Below are 22,215 nucleotides of genomic sequence, written 5' to 3' on the forward strand. Positions count from 1 at the left end.
ATCTAAGAATTCATCTAAAAGGAAATAATCATGTGATATATATACAAAGACGTGAATTTGGTCTTGCGAAATCTTTGTTTCTTTCAATGTGCCACAAGTGTTTGGCAAAGAAAAGAGCAATAAATCCAATTTTCAACTTTGACTGCTAAGATTGGACTTTTTCAAAGGCCTACGATGCACATCTCCCGTGATCTATGATAGAGATAAATGCAATCAAATCTTAAAATTTCAAAAAGTGCAATTAAATCCCTAAACTTATTAAATTCCTATAATAAAGTTCCTATGTTAATTTCGTTCAATTTAATTAATAGAAAATGTTAAGGTGGTCGTTTTTTTATTACTTTCTTAACACATAAATCTTCCACTAAGTGCCACATAAAAAAACTTGAAAATTTTAAAAAAGAAAAATACGACATAAAAATTCAAAAAAGGAACAAAAATTTCTTGATTGTGCTTAAGTCACTTTTACCCGCGATGAATAAATGCAACATATGACCATACTGACTTGGGCCCATGGTACGTCTCATGAAATTCTGCAAATAAGAAGCTAATTGAATGGTGAAAGCCGGCTTAACAAAAATGCTTGTCCGCAGGAGTACCAGTGACTGAAGTAATTTCTGCAATAATCATATTGACAACAGGTAATTTACGGATCTCATATGAAAGAAAAAACACTGCATCATGCTTGTGCAAGATGATTGCAGTTTGCAAAGTATTTCCAAATTGGCACATCCACTAAATGATGATGCCTAGCTAATTACAGAGATCTGAATAATTTGGGATAGTATAGCTTAACAATTGATCGATCGCAAACATCGAGAATAACTTCATAACCAATGGGTAACTAACTAGTCCTATTAGTGAAGGAATGAGTTTTCCTCCATTCTTTATTTTCTCTTTCTTTTGGTCTCAAGACTGATTTCCATGACAAACAAAGCAATATGACCCATAAGAGTAAGAGGCAGAACAAATCTTCACCACGACTCACTAGGCAAGAGTGGCTGAACATCCGAAAATGTAATGACATCCATGTCAATGTTTGACTTGTTAGATGGAAAAGCAGCATTATAAGATTCAGTTGCCTTGTGGTTCTCTTGATTTTGCAAAATAACTGAAGGATTTTGGAGCTTCCTTATACCCTCCAACTCCATTGCCACTTCTTTCATTGCAGGTCGTTTCCTCCCATTCAAGTTTAAGCACCTTTTCGCAAGGTTAGCAACTAATGCAATCTCTTCCTTTTTACCTTCTTTCAAAACTTGAGCATCAACAATGTCGAACAAACGGTTCTCTTCCATCGAGATTATGAAATACGTTGCGAGGCTTCTTCCTTCTTGTTCCCTCAATGAAGAAATTGGCTTTTGCCCTGTTAAGAGTTCAGCAAGTACCACTCCAAAGCTATACACATCACTTTTATCAGTGAACTGACTTGATTGGAAATATTCGGGATCTAGATAGCCGAAAGTACCCTGTACCAATGTGGTTACATGAGTTTGATCAAGGGAAACTGACTTGGAAGTACCAAAATCCGCCACTTTTGCCCGATATTTCTCATCCAAAAGGATATTGGTGGACTTGATGTCTCGATGATAAATGGGAATAGAGGCTGCTGAATGCAAGTAGAATAAGGCTCCTGCAATTTCAGTTGCAATCCGTAGCCGCGTGTCCCACGAAACATGAAACTCTTGATTTGGGTCATGTAGATATTGGTATAGAGTCCCATTTGGTATGAACTCATACACTAAAAGCGGGACTTCCGTCTCTAAGCAACACCCCAATAATTTAACCACATTCCTATGGTTGATTTGTGAGAGGATGAGGACTTCATTTATGAATTGTTCGACTTTTCCCTCGTCAATCACTTTTGATTTTTAATCGCAACTATTTTTCCATCTGTTAACATTCCCTTGTAAACAGTACCTTGTCCACCTTGCCCAAGTATCCTATCATCATTAAAATTGTCCGTGGCCTTCTCTAAATCCTTGGAATTGAACAATTTGCTTTTTTCGACATTGCCTTCTGGTGAAGATAGCTCACTTTTCAACAAAAGGCCACCATTGCGTTTGAAGTGCTTCTCTTTGAGTTTGATTTCTCTTCTCTTCTTGACGTATTTGTACAACCTCCATAAGACAAGACACAAAACTAGTGCCCCAAAGGCTGCCCCAACCCCTGCATCGCAAAAATTTAAGGGGTAATAGTGTTAAAAATACCTGCTGCTTGTCAAGAATCTATAGAGGCACTGATCATCAAGAATTATAGTGACTTTGATTGAAAGGAGTATATATGGAATCGATTACCTAACTTTCCTTTCATATGGATTTATGTTAACAACCATGAAAAGTTAATTTGTCCAGTAATTTTTCAAACCATTGACGAAAGTGGAAAAGTTCCTTTCTAATAATTCCATTTCCAATATGACGAGAATAAGTAGGAATTTTTTTATTTATTTCTTTAATGTTTTATTATCTATCAAAAATTAGGGTGCTGAGAAAGTTTCTCAGTTGTTTTGATAGATACTGTCTATTGAAACTCACTTATAATCCTCAATAAGCTAAAGACAATCATGTTAGAACAAACGGTAAGGTAAAACAATACTCAAGAACAAGAAGGGGTCTGAAATTCTAGGTTAAAAGATCTACTTACCAATAATGATAGGTGTCTTTCTACCAGCGATGCAGTCATAGGTTCCCCGTTTGTTCACACAAATCCCGGGGCACAAGTCTCGATCTTCACATTCATTAATATCTGATGACAGGTGATAAAACAAACATATTAGCAGCGAAACCCATGTCCCTGAGTAAAATTAGAGAGATTAGTAGGTCGCATTTCCTCTTGAATTGTTTACTCCATAGCCGAAACATTATGCTTGTAACCAACAGACTCTCCCCTTTGTTTCCAGTAAATTATTATCAGTATAATTCATGCAATTTTGTTTGGAATTCACTTTGTGTAATATTGAGCAGTAAAACAAGAAAAAGAAGGCAGATAAGCATGTACGTGATCATCAAACAGTTTCAATGCGTTCTTTTCAGAGAAAATTCTGGGAATGAACAAGCCACTTCTCCGTTTAGTGCCCTTAAAAACAGAATGAGTTAGCATGAAGTATATTACCTTGGCATCCTTCAGTAAGATAGGGGTTACCCCTGTACCCCCTTCTGCAATAGCACTGTATAATTGGCATTTCACTCGTATACGATCCATAGAGGCTGTATCTGCTACATCTGAAGGTATTAAGATAGCCTAAGCCATAGGCTTGCTGGATAAGCCTGAGTCCGTAGTCAGTTTTGTTTGAAATTCCCCATTCCAACACCACTGGAACTGTATCGTTCAAACTCAAATCATATAAACCTGTAACGTTAGACCTCAAGAACCATGATCTATCTGCCAGGAAAGCGTACTTGCATCCCTGAGGTTCACCTTTTTCTTGAAAATCCACATCAAAGCCTTGAAGGTTAAAGGGGAGCGTAGTCTGGCAGCATCCGTCCCTCCCGAAACAAGCACTATATCGGCCAATGTTGGCATTGGTTCCAGCACATTTTGATCTGCAACCGACAACAGCTGATTCTGTACTATTCACTGTTGTCATGGTGTTGCAACCAACCGACGTAAATACGTTCCATGTCTGGGAAAAGACAAATGGACTTCCACTAAAGTTCACTGGCACACCAAGTCCTTCGCCCCCGCAGCTTGCATTTGAGTATATTAATGGAAGACTGACAGTGATCATGCCATCCATGAATCCATAAGAATTGGGAAGTGAAATGTTGAGAACTTGCAATCCCATCTTTTTTAGTATTGGATCCGACCTATTTGGGCAGAAGATCTCATACCAGGGATCCAAGAAACACTCGGCACCTATTCCGAAGGGGAAGGGAATGCTGACGTTCCCACATGTTTCAACACAGTTGGGCCTTGCAAGTCCAGCTGCAGCTCCGGATGCTTGTATCGTGAGGAAAACCAGAAGCACAAGAATTCGAAACTCTGAGTTCGACATGATGTTCACGTCTGTGTGTGCATGGACCTAAACATATGGAGAAAGGGGATATGGACTGAGTCCCTTAATATTGTTATTTATGTGGAAGAGGGGAAGAATTCTGATGCACTCTACGCATAATTTTGTTCCAGCTCTGCTACTTCCTAGTATCTGTGACGATGCTTCCTTGAATATGGAAATATCGAAGCTTGATAGGTAAAGGACACCAACGGAAGCAGCCAAGTGTGACTTTTCCAGCTGTTGGGGATATGATTTTGTCATCATCTTTATAATTGAGATATCTAATCCTTTCCTTCTTGACTTAAATTGTTTCGCATACGAGTCGGTTCATTTTAATTTATCGTAGACCAATAATGTATGAATTCTTCCTCTTCCACGCTAGATTAAACATGGTTCCATGTCTTTGCTTATTGTCGCAAAATTTCACATTTCATTGCCAATCTTTTTGTTTAGTATTTATTATTGGTCATTTACAGTTCCTAATTAAACATGAATGTGGTCTTTCTGTAAATTCTGAATATCTGTCTTAGTTTAGCACTGTTTCGGTTACTTATTAAATCGACTTCTGAGTTTAACCTTGTTTAGAGGACTCGAATTTCACCATTTTTCACGATGAGTGAACGGCTGCACATTGGATAAATTACAGGAAATTATTGCTAATCATCCCTATCCATGTGTCCAGGGAAGTGAAATATTGAGCAATTGTAATCCAATCTTACTTAGAGTAGGATTCATGTCTCCATAATTTAGCTAATCTTTCACGAATTTCATGAAATTTCGGGATTTTGCCAGCTAAAAAAAAAAAACTCAAGAAATTAACCTGATGAGATGTGAAGAAATTTTCTTACTTCCAGAAAGGCTCCAAGTCATTTTGAGATTGGAGGACTTTGGAGACTCGTTTTTTGTTCTAGACAAGCCCATTCGGGCAAGGCTTGAAGGTACCGAGAAATGGGGATGCAAAATCTTAGCTTTCGGAGTTAGAAAAACTGGAAAGTACGAGGCAACTGAACTGCACATGTGATCTTTGACTGGCACTTGAGGCAAGCAGACGAGGCCTTTTTTTGACCGCTGAGATTGGACTTCTTCAAAGGCGTATGGTGCCCGTGTCCCATATAATATGCAATCACAGCCGATGATCGAGTGTGACTCTCACGTGGAGCCCCCATAATAAGTGATTATGACGGATCAAGTCCATAGAGACTTGGATCCAGGCAAGAATTTTGCGCAAGACCAGTGGAAAACGGGTTAATCTAATTCCCATCCATATGGAAACCAATTTGTACGCAAACAAGCTTGGAACTATCAGCATGGTGCGAACCAATGACGACTTGTAAAATCTATGGCCTTCAAGACCGTTATCATATGAGAACTTATATTAGAACTGATCATTGACTTAGTCTCCGACAACGACAGAACAGAGAAACAATGGTTCCGTAGCTAGCTATTGCGCTGACGATGACTCATTTTAGACCACAGGCTTCTTGGTGGTCGGCAGCGACTGAGCTTGGCCGGGTCGTTGGCCTCATCCTCGCCTATTTTCCACGAGATCAATGATCTCACTATTCATCCAGAATCACGACCCTGTTCGAGGGATGAGCGCAAGACGGGGTTACCTAAACGCCTTTTTCTTCTGTTACTTTATGACTCCTACCCCATATCCGAGGATGCTTCCAAGTGCAGAATTGTCAGCTTCAGATCTTTCATGGAGAAAAAGATTCTCCACTGAAGTGATCGCCTATTTTAGCAGCCAAAATGAGAAAAATTATTTCGATCAGGTTCGCTTTGATGACAATGGCGACGGACTACTTTTCAGTTTCAGTTGAAGATATGAAAAAGAAAACCCAAGATATTAACATGATGAAAATTGAAGATATTTTCTTTTGTTCACCATTGAAGTTTCTCCTTTCAGAAAGGCTCTTAAGCCATTTTCAGATTGGAGGACTTTGACGACGCGTTTTTTGTTCTGGACCGCCATATCAGGACAACGCTTGAAAGGTTCTGAGAAATGGGATATTTCGGAAACTCAGCTTTCTAAGTTAGAAAAGTCGGAAAGTTAGAAGACAACTGAACCGCAGAGGTGATCCTTGACCCGCACTTGATGCGTTAAGGCCATTGCACAAGTGGGGATCAGAGTAAAGTCCAGTAAATTACTTTTCAGAGTCCAATTCTTTGACTGAGAGATGCAGAAGAAGACTCGCTATTACTTTGCTTCCACGCAGATTTAGACATCGATATCACCATAATTTAGCTACCGAAAATTGCGGAGCCACTTGTCAGGTTCGATACGTGCACCCGTTCTCATATAATCCATATTCAGGCTTTTTCCGAAACAAGTTCCACCAAAACTGGAGACTAAATCGGGTTCGGATGATTTTGGTCATATATAATATTGAAGGTAGTTACTTGATGGTATCATAGCAAACGAAAAGACTTGGACCATTACCAAGTCTTGATAAGTAGAGGACACCAATTTAAGAAACCAAGTGAGATTTTTTTCCATTGTTTTTTTTTTTTTTCTCTTTCATTGTTGGGAAGACAATTTTGTCATCATCTTTCCTGTGAGAAAGACTTACTTGGAGCATTACCAAGAGAGATGACTTTTCAGGGCCCTTTATCATAGACTCCGTCAAGCACGTTGTAATAGAGTCGTTTATTGTTTTCCTTACCAACTTAAATTTTCTTTTTGTAAGTATCGGATCTTTTTAATTTTTCCTAGACAAAAATCGTGTGAATTTTTTCTTTCGTAGACCAAAATCATATTTGATAAATAACTACCAAAATCCTCCTATTGGTAAACAAACGATTTCTCCTGTGTTCTTTCTTTTCTCTTTATTTTGTTCTGATTTCCGATTTCCAAGACAAAAAGAGTTCCTTAAATTTTTAATTCAGTTATAAACCTTTTAATCTGACCAATTTAATTCTAATCATTTTAAGATATGCCAATATAACCCTTTAATTCTTAATTCGTCAAGCTCAGCTATGGTCACCGCTTCTTCTTCCGAATCTAAGGCCAAAGACAAGGTGAACTCGATCAACATAAACAAGAAAGGAAGACAATCCATCTGCATTAAACTCATCGGGAAGCTCGAGCAACCCTATTTGTTTCTCTTCTTCTTCTACACCGCCACTCCAATCATCACAAGATCCGCTCACAGTGGCTTCATCCCTAAAAAAAAAATAAAAAATGGCCAGAGAGCATCCAGTTCGTATGGCAAAAGATTTCATCTCCACCAACCACCGCCTTCAACTCTCATCACCGTATTGGTCTCTGTTTCGACGCGAATAAACCCTGGTATTGCCGTGGCCATTGATCAAAGCAGTTATTGTTTAAGCCCAGAAAACGGCCGTCCCTATTCTTGGTTCCCCTGATTCTTTTTATCTTTTATTTTATTTTTGTTTTCCTTTCTAAATGGCTATTGGCTGAACATGTTTTTGTTCAGTAGTGACTGGGTTTTTGTTGTTTGAGCAATTCAGGTAATGACAAAATTTCAAATAAAGGTTCGAAATGGAATTGTTTTCTCAAATAAAGGTTGAAGTGCAAAATCAGTCACTAATAAGAGCTGAACTCTCAGGCCAGCCAAATCTTCACTGATCAGCGAGCCGTGCGATTGTTCCAACCAGTGGGGAAGGGATTTTTTTGTCCAAAAATTTCTGGGTTGGTTTTTTTCCTTCTGTTTTTCTTTCTCGAGTTCAGGACTGGGAATTACTCCACAACCCCAACTCCGACTCGGTCGACAACCCTAGGAACTTTGACCAGATGGAGGATGAATCGGGGGGCATGATCCAGGCCGATACAATACTTAGCAAGCAAATCTTTTTAATTACCTAACATCCCGCTCAGGATCCGATTACAGACATGCCGACCTCATTCAATAGAAATTACTTTTTAAAGTTCTGGTTAATCAAGCAAGAACCGTTGTTCTACCATAAATCTTACATGTTTGCATGGCAAGTGATTCACCGGTATAGATTGACAGCATGATATGCTTTCTCTGATAAAGAATGCTAATCGCGCGTTTTCTTGCACTACAAACGCAATCAAATAGTGTCGTTTCAGCACAAAAAGCTCTCAAAAAGAGTCTCTGAACTTCACGTTCCAATCTCTCCCCACCGTTGCTTCTCGCTCTCTCTATTCTCCTTTCTTGCTTCTACACTAATCTGCAGGATCTTAAACCCTGAAAACGGGGTCAAGATCTCTAATTTTTCCTAGAATTTGCCTCCAGTTCGTGAAAAAACAATGGGTTTGGGAAAACCCATTTCGAGATGACCATTTTGCCGTTACTTAGTCTCGCTATCTCCAAACCCATAAAGAAAGAGAGCTTTGACGAGGAAGATTTGGAGGAGATTGAGGAACTGTTTGCCCTAGATGAAGAGGTGAGCAACATCAAGAAATTTCACCAACAATGGTGAGATTTGGTGGAATCACTGCCAACTAAGCATGGAAATTTAATTGGGAAAGCAAATGAAGTCTGCAAAGATTTGGTAAAACTATTGTCAACTAAGGCTCCGTTCGTTTCGCGAAAAATATCATGTTTCCGGAAAATATTTTCTGGAAGTCATTTTCCAGAAAATGACTCTATTTTCAGTGTTCGGCCAAAATCTAAAATTTCAATGGAAAATATTTTCCACCGTTCGTTAGCTCATTTAATTATTTGGTAAAATTTATCAAAATTTGAATTTTAATATTTTTAAATGACCAAATTTTTTATTTTATATTTTTTAAAATGATTTTTTAATTATTTATATTTTTAAAATCGAAATTTTTATTTTTATTTTTTTCTTTTCCTTCCTCCTTCCTCCTTCCTCCTCCTCCTTCTTCCTCCTTCTTCCTCCTCCTTCCGCCGCCGCCACCTCCTTCCCCGCCGACGATGGCCGGCTGCCCGCCGGCCGACCAAGACCCGTGGCTAGATCCGGCGAGCTCGAGGCTCGGCCGATCTCACCCGAGCTCGCCGGATCTGGCGACAGGCTCGAGCTCGCCCGGATCGGCGAGCCGCGAGCTCCGCCGCTTGATCCGCGACCTCATCGCATCACCACAAACAACCGCGAGCTCCCGAGCGGCTTCGAACTGCGAGCTCATCTTAGCCGCGAGCTCCCGAGCGGCTTTGAACCGCCGGGGAAGCGGAGCGCCGCGGCCGGAGCAGACGGGCAGGAGCGGTCGGGGAGGGCGGAGAACGAGGGATGCTTCGCCCATCGTTGGCGTCGAAGGAGGAGGAGGAGATCAGAAACCCTAAGCGAGAGTGCAAAAATGAAAAGGAAAAAGGAGCGCGAGGGGAGCGTGAGAGGCCAGGAAAATGTTTTCCTCTTTTCAAAAGAGGAAAACATTTTCCTCAAAGTCAAGAGAGAATTTTCCGTTGACCGGAAAATATTTTCCTTGACCATGAATTTTCCGTCCACCGAACACCGGAAATTCAGGAAAATATTTTCCTGGAAGTTATTTTCCGCGAAATGAACGGAGCATAAGTGTGAAAATTTAATTGGGAAAATAAATGAGGCCTAAAAAGATTCCAACTCATGATCTCCACCCTGATATCATGTGAGATTTAATGAGACCACTACCAACTATTTCAAAAGATTAAGTTGTTAAATGAAAGCTGTAGTTTATTGTTTATATATTTTGACAATGTCAAATCCCGAATCTTAAAAAAGAGAAAAAAAAATCAACCTAGATTTTTTTTTGAGAAATGCAACTCGGCTAATTAAAAATGTTACCACCGTGACATATTTGGGTGTTTCTATACTTTGGACTAAAATTCTAGATAGTTTGCAACTAAAAAAGAATCCTTGAAAGGCTTGAACAAGAGGTTCGCTTGTTGTGGGACGGCATATATGGTACAACTGATTTGGTTCTCCCCAGTTCTAAGTATATATCCCCTCATTAGTATCAGAGTAATGAGGGGATCCATACTTAGAACCAGGAAAAACCAATGGGGGGATCTATACTTAAAACCAAGAAGAACCAAGTCAGTTGCAACAGATATGTTATCTCACAACAAACAAGCCTCTTGTTTAAGCCTTCCAAGGACTGTCTTTTAGTTGGTCCCTTCTCTAGTAGCCTAAACAATCACAAGACTCACTAGCTAGTGAAGATTTGGCCGACCGGCAAGTTCAAAGTCTTATTAAAAACTGATTTGCCACTCCAAGTTATTATTTGAGATAGGTCTACTTTGAGCTCTTATTTTAGAAAATAAGTCTATTTTGAGTCTTTATTTGAAATTTTCTCTTAGATGATTGATGACTCAATACTCCTTCCTTCTTTTCCCTATTTTTTGCTTTGTTTGCTCCATTTTCTTCTAATTAGGTTATAAGATTATGTTTGGTCGTCCGGATTTCTAATCAAGATAGGACTGGATAGGATAATATAAGATATGAAATCCTGAGATTTTTCTATATCTTATGCACTATTTTGTGAATCATAGTATTAAAGTTGGATATATTCACATCATATCATATATTTTTTTTTTAATATAAATGACATATCAAATAGTAAATCGTAAATGAACCTAAAAGTTCATAAATGGAGATGGTAAAAATCTCTTGTGACACTATTCCTTATTTTATTTTATTTTATTTTTCCTCTTTTTAAAATTATTTTCTTTATTATTTATTTTTCCCCTTTCATCATTCTTTAATAAAATTTTATCAAATAGTAAACCGTACTAACATACCTAAAATACAAAAATACCTAAATATATATAATAAATATAAATATATAATTTATAGATTGAATTTTTATTATAAGATAAATTAAAGTTGAATATATAAATTAAAATAAGATTAAATTAACAAATAATTTTTAATTTTTAATTTTTAAATTATAATTCAAATATTATTTATATTGAAATATAAATATTTATATATATATATTTTGTTATTCGAAAAATAACTTTTATATTATAAATATTAGAAATCATATCTACCTTTATCTCACCTCCCCCATGGGATAATTTTATCCGGCATATATTCCATTATATCCGACTTTATCCTATTTTGAGCAAGTATCAAACATAAGATATGATTCAAATATATCATATCCCATTTTATCCTACCGTCAAACGCACCCTAAGAGTTTTTGTTTTTTCTTGAATGCAAATCCAAATTCAATTACGAGATTTCTACAATTACCAAATTTGTGATTCCATATTTCTCTTCTTTCTATCCGTTTTCTTTCTTTCTTTTTTTTTTTTTATGGCTTTCATCATTAATTTTTTTATTGGCCTATTTTTAATGTGGCACCTCTAAATTACATGGAAAAATTCACAATTTTCCATTCTTCAATGTGGACAAAGCTAACGAAGGAACTTGATTGCATCAATATGTCAAGTTTGGGGATTTAATTGCATGTTTTAAAAGTTTAAGGACCCAATTATACTTTCATAACAAGTTTTAAGACTTTTAAGACACTTTCTCTATGTCTTATAACATTTGAAAGTCTTATCTCTCCCCCTCGTGCTGGCCAAAATTTAACGGTCAATTTGAGTGTTCATTTCAAAAGATTTCCACACAGTTTGGATGACCCCAATTACATATTTGGCACTCAGTAATTGTTTGGCAAGGTAGAAAACTAAAAGCATGGTGATTTTTGATAAATCCTTTCTACTGTTATTTGGTCAGTTGCTAGTTCGAAATTTCAGTCATCACCACAAAGCAATCACGCATACAAGATAGATGGAGTAATATTGGAAGCCCATAGCGGGAAATAAATGGTCCCTATGCACAAATTTTTTTCTTGATTGTGCTAAAGTCACTTTTACCATGATGCATAAATGCAACATATCACCTATTGAAACTTGAGTTTTTGTCGATATTTTAAGTATCCATTCATTTTACAGAACTATTAAAAAAATGACAAAAAGAAGAAAAAGAAAAAAAAAAGAATAGAAAGTCATAAAAATATTAAAAATATTAAAAATAGTGAAAATGAACAAAATAAGTGGAGTGATAAAAAGAGGGAAAATAAATAATTACTTTTCAGAGTCCAATTCTTTGACTGAGAGATGCAGAAGACTCGTTATCACTTTGCTTCCACGCAGATTTAGACATCGATATCACCATAATTTAGCTACGGAAAATTGCGGAGCCACTTGTCAGGTTCGATACGTGCACCTGTTCTCATATAATCCAGTGTCAGGCTTTTTCCGAAACAAGTTCCACCATAACTGAGACTTAATCGGGTTCGGATGATTTTGGTCATATATAATATGGAAGGGTAGTTACTTGATGGTATCATAGCAATCGAAAAGACTTGGACCATTGCCAAGTCTTGATAAGTAGAGGACACCAATTTAAGAAGCCAAGTGAGATTTTTTTCCATTGTTAGGAAGACAATTTTGTCATCATCTTTCCTGTGAGAAAGACTTGGAGCATTACCAAGAGTGATGACATTTCAGGGCCCTTTATCATGGACTCCGTCAAGCACGTTGTAATATAGTCGTTTATTGTTTTCCTTACCGACTTAAATTTTCTTTTTGTAAGTATCGGATCTTTTAAATTTTTCTAGACAAAAATCGTGTGAATTTTTCTTTCTTAGACCAAAATCATATTTGATAAATAACTACCAAAATCCTCCTATCGGTAAACAAACGATTTCTCCTATATTCTTTCTTTTCTCTTTATTTTGTTCTGATTACCGATTTCCAAGACAAAAAGAGTTCCTTAAACTCCCAATTTAGTCATAAACCTTTTAATCTGGCCAATTTAATTCTAATCATTTTAACGATATGCCAATATAGCCCTTTAATTCTTAATTCGTCAAGCTCAGCTATGGTCACCGCTTCTTCCGAATCTAAGGCCAAAGACAAGGTGAACTCGATCAACATAAACAAGAAAGGAAGACAATTCGACTGCATTAAACTCATCGGGAAGCTCAACCCTATTCGTTTATCTCTTCTTCTTCTACGCCACCACTCCGATCATCACAAGTCTTTTTAATTAGCTAACATCCCGCTCAGGATCCGATTACAGACATGCCGACCTCATCCAATATAAATTACTTTTTAAAGTTCTGGTTAATCAAGCAAGAATCGTTGTTCTACCATAAATTCTTACATGTTTGCTTGGCAAGTGATTCACCGATATAGATTGACAGAATGATATGCTTTCTCTGATAAAGAATCGCTAATCGCGTGTTTTCTTGCACTACAAATGCAATCAAATAGTGTCTTTTCAGCACAAAAAGCTCTTAAAAAAGTCTCTAAACTTCACGTTCCAATCTCTCCCCACCGTTGCTTCTCGCTCTCTCTCTTCTCCTTTCTTGCTTCTAGACTAATCTGCAGGATCTTAAACCCGGAAAACGGGGTCAAATTTTTCCTAGAATTTGCCTCCAGTTCGTGAAAAAACAATGGGTTTGGGAAAACCCATTTCGAGATGACCATTTTGCCGTTACTTAGTCTCGCTATCTCCAAACCCATAAAGAAAGAGAGCTTTGACGAAGAAGATTTGGAGGGGATTGAGGAACTGTTAGCCCTAGATGAAGAGGTGGAGTAACAGCAAGAAATTTCACCAACAATTGTGAGATTTGGGGAATCATTGCCAATTAAGCATGAAAATTTAATTGCGAAAGCAAATGAAGTCTACAAAGATTTGGTAAAACCACTGTCAACTAAGCATGGAAATTTAATTGGGAAAGTAAATAAGGCCTGAAAAGATTCCAACTCATGATCTCCACTCTGATATCATGTGAGATTTAATGGGATCACTACCAACTATTTTAAAAGATTAAGTTATTAAATGAAAGTATGGTTTATTGTTTATATATTTTGACAATGTCAAATCCTGAATCTTAAAAAGAGAAAAAAAATCAACCTAGAATTTTTTGAGAAATGCAACTCGACTAATTAAAAATGTTACCATCCTGGCATCTTTGGGTATTTCTATACTCTGGACTAAAATTCTAGATAGTTTGTAGCTAAAAAAAAATCCTTGAAAGGCTTAAACAAGAGGTTTGCTTGGTGTGGGACGACATATATGGTACAACTGATTTGGTTCTCCCCAATTCTAAGTATAAATCCCCTCATTGGTATCAGAGTAATGAGGGGATCCATACTTAGAACCAGGGAGAACCAATGAGGGGATCTATACTTAGAACCGAAAAGAACCAGGTCAGTGGCAATAGATATGCTATCTCACAATAGATGGGCCTCTTGTTCAAGCCTTCCACGGACTGTCTTTTAGTTGGTCCCTTCTCTAGTAGCCTAAACAATCACAAGACTCACTAGCCAGTGAAGATTTGGCCGACCGGCAAGTTCATAGTCTTATTTAAAATTGATTTGCCACTCCAAGTCATTATTTGAGATAAGGTCTACTTTGAGCTCTTATTTTAGAAAATAAGTCTACTTCTAGTCTTTATTTGAAATTTTCTTTCAGATGATCGATGACTCAATACTCCTTCCTTCTTTTCTCTGTTTTTTGCTTTGATTGCTCCGTTTTCTTCTAATTAGGTCATAAGAGTTTTTGTTTTTTCTTTAATGCAACCTCAAATTTGGTTGCAAGATATTTCTGCAATTCCCAAATTTGTGATTCCATATTTCTCTTCTTTCTATCCGTTTTCTTTCTTTCTTTCTTTTTTTATTGCTTTCGTCATTAATATTTTTATTGACCTATTTTCGGATGTGGCACCTCTAAATTACATGGAAAAAGTCACCATTTTCCATTCATCAATGCAGACAAAGCTAATGAAGGAACTTGATTGCATCAATATGTCAAGTTTGGGGATTTAATTGCATGTTTTAAAAGTTTAAGGACCCAATTATACTTATGTAACAAGTTTTAAGACTTTTAGGACACTTTCTCTATGTCTTATAACATTTGAAAGTCTTATCTCTCCCCTTGTGTTGGCCAAAATTTAACGGTCAATTTAAGTGTTCATTTCAAAAGATTTCCACATAGTTTGGATGACACCAATTCATATTTGGCACTCAGTAATTGTTTGGCAAGGTAGAAAACTAAAAGCATGGTGGTTTTTGATAAACCATCTTTCTACTGTTATTTGGTATGTTGCTAGTTTGAAATTTTAGTCATCACCACAAAGCAATCACGCATACAAGATAGATGGGGTAATATTGGAAGCCCATAGCGGGAAATAAATGGTTCCTATGCACAAATTTTTTTCTTGATTGTGTTGAAGTCACTTTTACCATGATGCATAAATGCAACATATCATCTATTGACACTTGAATTTTTGTCGACATTTTAAGTATCCATTCATTTTACAGAAATATTAAAAAAAAAGGACAAAAAGAAGAAAAAGAAAAAAGAATAGAAAGTCATAAAAAGACTAAAAAAAAGTAAAAATAGTGAAAATGAACAAAATAAGTGGAGTGATAAAAAGAGGGAAAATAAATAATAATAAAAAGAGAAAATGACGAAAAGGAAATGGAAAAATCGGGCCTAGTGGGCCGGCGGGTCCAGCCCACCCTTTCATTGAATTTTTGGCCCTTTCAAAAGTTAGGCCCATCTTCCCATTTATTTTCTTCCTTTCGGCCCACTTTTCTCCCCTTCTCTTTGAGCCCAAGAGGAAACAATGCAAAGCCCAGCCCGGCCTTTCCTCCAGCCTTGTTTCGGCAGAGACCAGCACGCCCGGAGAATAGCTGAGCTGGCGGGTAGGAGGGGGAGGCGTAATGAAAGATTCCTCAAGCGAGGGCTGCGTGAGGGAGGGAGAGAACGCTCGGCCGAGGCATGGAGGGGCGAGAGAAGAGAGACGCAACAGAGGGACCGATCTTTTTCTTCGTTGAAGGGATATCACAGAGAGAGAAAGAGAGAGGGGAGGGCGTGGGGGTGAGAGAGCATTCCTTCCGTTCTCGGGGACTGGCCGAGAACCCGACCGCCGGAGCTCATCGACTGTTTCCAAAGCTCCGGTCAGGGGTCAGTTCGTGAGCCAGCCTTTACCCATTCGGCGGTCTTTCTACGGCCGAAGAAGGAGCCCCAACTATTCGCTCCTCACCGTCGCCGACTGAGATCTTGAGTCGCCGAACGAGACAGGTAGGATTCCTCTCCCCGAAGCCCCTGTTTTCTGGCCGGAGAAACTCGTCTGAGTCGATGTAACTTTTGGATCAAAATCTTGACAAACTCACGCAAGTTTAGAACGGTTCATAGTGTTTGGGAGGTTAATGTATCATGGCTGGATCGAGGAATGCTGTGGATTTGAACTAACTATTTGTTATATTGCCTGAACGAATCGCAGAATGTTAAAGAAAACCGAATTTGATCGTTAAAATTTTAATTAAACTAGAACAAATTAGGATGGATTTAGTATGAAACATGTTGATTCATGCCTTTATACATTGTTTTTGACTCGAAAATTGCATCGAATCTCTCTCTGGAACACATCCTTTACATCGCACATCAGTCGCTCGATAAAATGCTTGAGAGAAGGCCGAAACTGCTCAATTGTTGAATCTTAAGATTGATTTTGCTTTTGCTTCTGTATAGGTTAAATGTGGCCTAATATTAGTGTTTTCTTTTGTTTTACGCATGTGATGAAAAATCCGTGTTCGAGTTCAACTTGTATATACATATCGCCATGCCTGAAAGCTGTTCGTCGGAGACATCCCCTCTCGCCGGCGAAGTTTGTGATTTAAAATCACCCAGTCAGTTTATCTCTTCACTTTGTTGTATACTAGTGATTGTTTGCTTGTTAGAAAGCCTAGGATGGGAGGGATTAGCTTCCGATAGGTATTTTTGTTCATGGTTGCGGTCGCCGGAATGAGTGGTCGGAGTTGGGGGGTTGCCGGTGGGAGTGGATGACTGGCGGAGAGAGTCGGTTTGGCAGCCATGAAGGCACTGGCAGTCGCCGGCCAGAGCAATGGCGGGGCGTCGAGGCTGGTGATCCTGGTTCGGTGAGTGCAGGTGGAAAGAAAAAGAGTCGGCGAAGGAGGAGGAGCGCTTCTGGAGGTTGGAGGAGGAGGGCAGGGAAAGAATGTAAAATAGGGGAAAGGACAAAAGAAAGAAGAAAAAGAAAAATAGGAATTTCAAAAAAAAAATTCAAAATATATATCAAATATATATAAGTATTAAAAAAGGGTTTTAATCTGACTCGGGTCAGCTCAACGGGCCGAATCTGGTAAACCCGGTCCGAACCCATTCCCCAAATATAACAATAATACAAATTAATAATTAAAAAAATCAATTAATTTCGAAACTAATAAAAATTAAAAAATAAAAATTCAGAAAATGATAAAAAAATTTTAAAACTTTAAAAATATTTAGAAAATTCGAAAATCAATAAAAAAACTAGAATTATAGAAAATAGTTCAAATAAAATATCCGAAAAAAGATATTCAAAAGTAAAAATTAATTATTTTTTAAAAATTTTTTAAAATCATAAAATTAATTTTAAAAAATAAAAAAAAAAATTATAAAACCCAAAAATCATGAAAACTTAGAAAATCCAAAAGATTAATATAAAAAAATTAATTTTAATTTGAGTAAAAAAATTAGAAAACCCTTAGAAATTAATTCCAAAATTTGGACAGTCCTTTAGGACTTTACAATAGGGTTCTTTGTTGTGATTGTCTTTTTATCCCTAAGAATGATATTATGATCCTTGCATGCTTTCCTTCACAATGGTAATTGATTGCACATTTCAATTTTTTGGGTATTACTTTCCTTCTCTATAATGATAAGGAGGAACCTTAGATTTTTTTTTTGGATAGGCCGCTATGGCGTCTCTTAGTACATAATCGAGTAGGTACCGAAAGGACATTAGTCTTAGGGCTAACGTAATGAAGTCCCGAGTCTATAATCTTTGGTTCCATAAATAGTAAGATAACATTCTATGTCTTACTTGGTTTCTAGCCGACCAAAAAGGCTAAGGACTACTCCTTAGTCAAAATTTACATAGGCTTAATTGAATAAAATTTGAATGCTCAATGTCGCGTGAGGCATGGGTTTGGAAGAACTCAAATTCATAATTAATAGACTGAGCATGGAGACGTCACTCTTGAAGCCATCTCTTTTAAGCTCAGACCGTTATGCGAACAAATGCCGCTAAACCTACTCACTAGAGGAAAGTGTTTACCCTTCAACGGGTTAGGTCGCAACATGATCATAACTAACTTTTCCTCTTTTTTTTTCTTTTTTTTTTTTTTTTTTTTTGGTCTTGGACCATAACTGACTTACTCCCATGATGCATCTCATGAAATTCTACAAGTAACAAGCTAATTTGATGGTGAAGACTGGTTCAAGAAAGATGCTTGTCCGGATTACCTGTGTGATTGATGTAATTTCTGCAATAGTCAAATTGACAGCAAGTAATTCATGGATCTCACGGTGAAGTAAAATCAATGCATCATGCTCGAGCAAGATAATTGCAATTTGCAAAGTTTCCAAATTGGCACATCCACTAAATGATAATGCCTAGCTAATTACAAAGCCCTACACAATTTGGGATAGCATACCTCAACATTTGACCGATCCGAACACTGAAAATAACTTCATAACCAATAAGTAACTAACCAAAGTACTATTAGTGAAGGAACGAGTTTTCCTCCATTCTTTCTATTGGTACCGATTTCCATGACAAATAGAGCAATATGACTCATAAAAGTAAGAGACAAAACAGATCTTTACCACGTCTTACTTGGTAAATGTCACGCCCCGAATCCCAAGTGCACGCACATCCTTCGGTAGTTGATTAAAAATGCAACGTCCCAAGACGCATTGCCAACCCATTTTTTTTTTATCTTTCAATTAAGCATATGCGGAAGCGAATTAAATAAACACCCGGCCAACAAACAAACAAAGGAATAGTAAAACACGACAACTATTGCCGAAAACAACCTATTCATTTATCAACTGTTAACCCTAGGAAGTTTAATACTTACAAGCCTTCCTACGTCCACTTCCCATCAACCGTCCCAAAAACCTTCAGGGACTAGGATCAACCTAAACTTCACTAGCAATTGGGCCAAGTGTCGCATTTCGCGCCCACCAAATCCGCACTTAGCAGATCTCCACACTATGGCCTTGAAAAAGTTTAGCCACGACGGGGTGAGATAAATCTCAGTGAGTCAAAACTCTAAATCCCGTTTAGGATGCAAAAAACTTCTCGCCTCAACACGTTGAAGGAGGTCCTAAAATACACACCGGAACAAAACTTTCATCCTCCAAATATTCCTCAGCATGTCCCTACACATTAGCGCATCACAAATGCCATTATAAATATCACAAACGTAATTAATAACTGAGAACACAGGATTTTCATCCTCCAAACATTCACATGAGTCCCAATTATAAGGTAAAACCATTATGACACGTCTCATATCATACCACACAATTTTGCCCCATAAATCAGACGCAAACTATCACAACCATTCAAGCGTGTTCCAGTTATTACGATCAATCGGCCACGGCCAACTTAGCAATCAGCGGTCATCCGACATAATCGAGCATCGTCTTGCCCCATCAAGCATGGCAATGTCTTGAACCCCTGCCTAGACGGCATTCCATAAAAGAGCATCGGTCCGGCCTCCACTGCGACTCGGCTTCTGGACCCTTGTCTGGCATCCAATAAAAATCGAGCAATGTCCCCAAACTCCCGTTGGGTGATGGTTCAATTACGTGACCATGCAAGCACGTCATCAATAAAATCAGCTTTTATTTCCGTCATTTAGCCAACAAAACAAAAATCCCTTTTCAAATAATAAACCTTGCAACTCCATTTTCTTTTGTTTAAAACTTTCAAAAATAAATTCGTACGGGGTCACGTATTTGAAATCAACCCACCAAACTTTGCACACATCTCATTTGAAACCTCAAGGTTTTATTGAGCACATAAAACTTGGCGTCCAAACCTGAAACCATACTTCTTTTCTATTTCTTTGTCCAATCATCCATTTTGGAAACAATCTTTAGTAACCCCTTTTTTTTTCATTTAAAACTTTTGGAAAGAAATTCGTAAGTACTCTCGTACTCAAAATTAATCCGTCAAAATTTGCATGTACCTAGTTTAAAATCTCATTGTTTTATTGAGCAAATAAATTTTGGTGTCCGAACCTGACACCTCATTATTTTTCTAATTAAAAGTTTATAAGGTCATCTTTTGCAATAATAATAGACAATCATCATAGAACAACCATTTACATAATATCACGCATAAGTTCTTAGCACGCCAAAAATCAATTAAATCACAAAATGTACATTTCCCAGCAAGTAAAACACCAAGAACAACCACAAGACCACTACCAGCCCTTACCGACAGAAACCAGGTCCACTTGCACATGTCTCCAAGATTAATTCCAGAAATATAACCAAATGAGTTCAAAAAATTCTCAAATTTAAATATGTTATAAATGACACTTAAACAAACACTTTTCATGAAGAAATATTGACCCAAATCTTTCTAGAATAAGAGCAGTAAATTAATCAAGTCGTTACCAAAACTGTGTCCGTGTCCAGAAATTATGTTTTCCAAAAGCAGCTTGGTTTAGGGTCCAAAACTCATCTGTTTGCTCTGAAATTCGACTATGTTAAACTTCAAAATGTGATAAAAAAATATTTGTGAAGAAACTCTTTCAAAAGTCGGACTCTAAGAATTGATAAAAATCTTTTAAACACCAAAAGGTCACGAGTTCCAACACAAACCGAGTTTCTGCCTTGCATGTAATGGAGTTGAAATATTGTTCTTTAAATCCCGAAAATCTTAAGTAAAATATATGTCATAAATGAAAATATTTAGAACATTTTTCAAGAAGGAAGTAACCCCAAAATCGTAGTACATTCCACGAAATAGCAAACAGCAAGTGTCCAGTAAACTTCGATTAATTAGGCTAAACCAACTTAATTAACACTAATCCTTCTTAGTACTAATCTAACCATGATTAACACCAATCTAAACATCCCTTAAGCGCAATTAACAACCTAATCAAGGATTAGGGAGTTAACTCACCGAAATTCGACGGCAGCGAGCTTGTGGCGACGGCAACGCGATGGTGACGAAAACGCAAGACTACCGTGTCTCAAATGGAGGCTTGGCGGAGGCTGAGATGGCCTCTCAAGCTCTCGGCCAAGGCTATTTAGGGCATGTTTGTTAAAATGTGTTTATGTTCCCAGGAACACAAAATTTTGTTTTTTTGTTCTTTGGAACAAAAAAGGAACAGAAACGCATTTGTTTGCGTTTTTGTTCCCAGAAACACATCTGGAACAGAAACAAGAAACAAAAACAAAGTTGTTTCTTGTTTCTAGAACAAAATTTAGGAGCATTTTTCTCTCTCTTCCACTTTCTTCTCTCTTTTTCTTTTTCTTTTTCTTTCTTTTTCTTTGGCCGATCATGGCCTCGGCCATGGCCGACCCGCCGTCGAGGCCAATGACCTCACCGAGCCTCGCCGGATCCGGGCCAACTCGAGCTCGCCCGGCCAAGACGAGGCCGACCTCACGCCGGGTTGGGCGAGCTCGATCTCACCTAGATCTAGCAAGGCCAAGCTCGCCGAGCCTCGCGGGCCATCCCAGTTGGCGTCGCCGGGTGGCTCGGCGACGCCGAGCCTCGCCGGCCGGGCGAGCTCGGCCTCGCCGGGCGGGCGAGCCTCGCCGTGGCCGGGCGAGGCCGCTGCCCCGTCGGGCTGGTCGCCGACCATGGCCGAGGCGCGATCGGCCAAAAGAAGAAAAAAAGAAAAAGGAAAAATAAATAAGAAAAAAGGGGAAAATAAATAAGAAAATAAGAAAAATAAGAAAGAAAATAGAAAAAATAAAATAAAAATATTAAAAAATTAAAAGAAATAAAAAGATTATACAAATTTACTAAACATGTTTTTATTCTTTTTATATTTCTGAAATGCAGTTATCAAACGCGTTTTTTTGTTCAAAATTATTTCTGAAGCATAAATATTTTTTTCTATTTCGTTCCCATAAACAATTTTTAAACAAATGTTACTAACCGCACCCTTAGTGTGGCTAGGGTGCTGGTCTCTGGACACGCCTAGACGGGCGACAAGAAGGTGGTGAGGTGGTGGCTGCTTGGTGGGCTCGGTGGAGGTGGCATGAAGGAAACAGTGTTGGTCTAGTGGTGAGGCATTGTGGACGGTGACCATTGGAGTGAGGGGAAGTGGTGCTGGTGTTATGAGGTGGGGTGGGGGTGGAAATGTGAAGGGGTGAAGAAGAACCGTGAGATGAAGATGAGATGGAGAGAGTGGAGGGGGCTGATGCTGGAGTTGGCGTGAGGCAGTGAAAATGAAGGGAAACAAAACCAGATGGAAGAAAGGCAGGCGTGGGGGAAGAAGGTGGGGCTGTGGCAA

At 38.1% G+C, this 22,215-nt stretch overlaps 1 protein-coding gene across 1 annotated transcript; it reads right to left on the reverse strand.

The window, feature by feature from the left end:
• Positions 1-637: 637 nt before the first annotated feature.
• LOC104427378 (wall-associated receptor kinase-like 10) lies at positions 638-4,154 on the reverse strand. The gene is given in 4 exon segments (XM_010040477.3): positions 638-1,870; positions 1,873-2,166; positions 2,641-2,742; positions 3,109-4,154. Coding segments are annotated over 4 exon segments (2,175 nt in total). The 5' UTR covers positions 3,992-4,154; the 3' UTR covers positions 638-974.
• Positions 4,155-22,215: the final 18,061 nt, after the last annotated feature.

This window comes from Eucalyptus grandis, chromosome 11 (genome assembly GCF_016545825.1).
Source record: "Eucalyptus grandis isolate ANBG69807.140 chromosome 11, ASM1654582v1, whole genome shotgun sequence".
Lineage (NCBI taxonomy): Eukaryota > Viridiplantae > Streptophyta > Magnoliopsida > Myrtales > Myrtaceae > Eucalyptus > Eucalyptus grandis.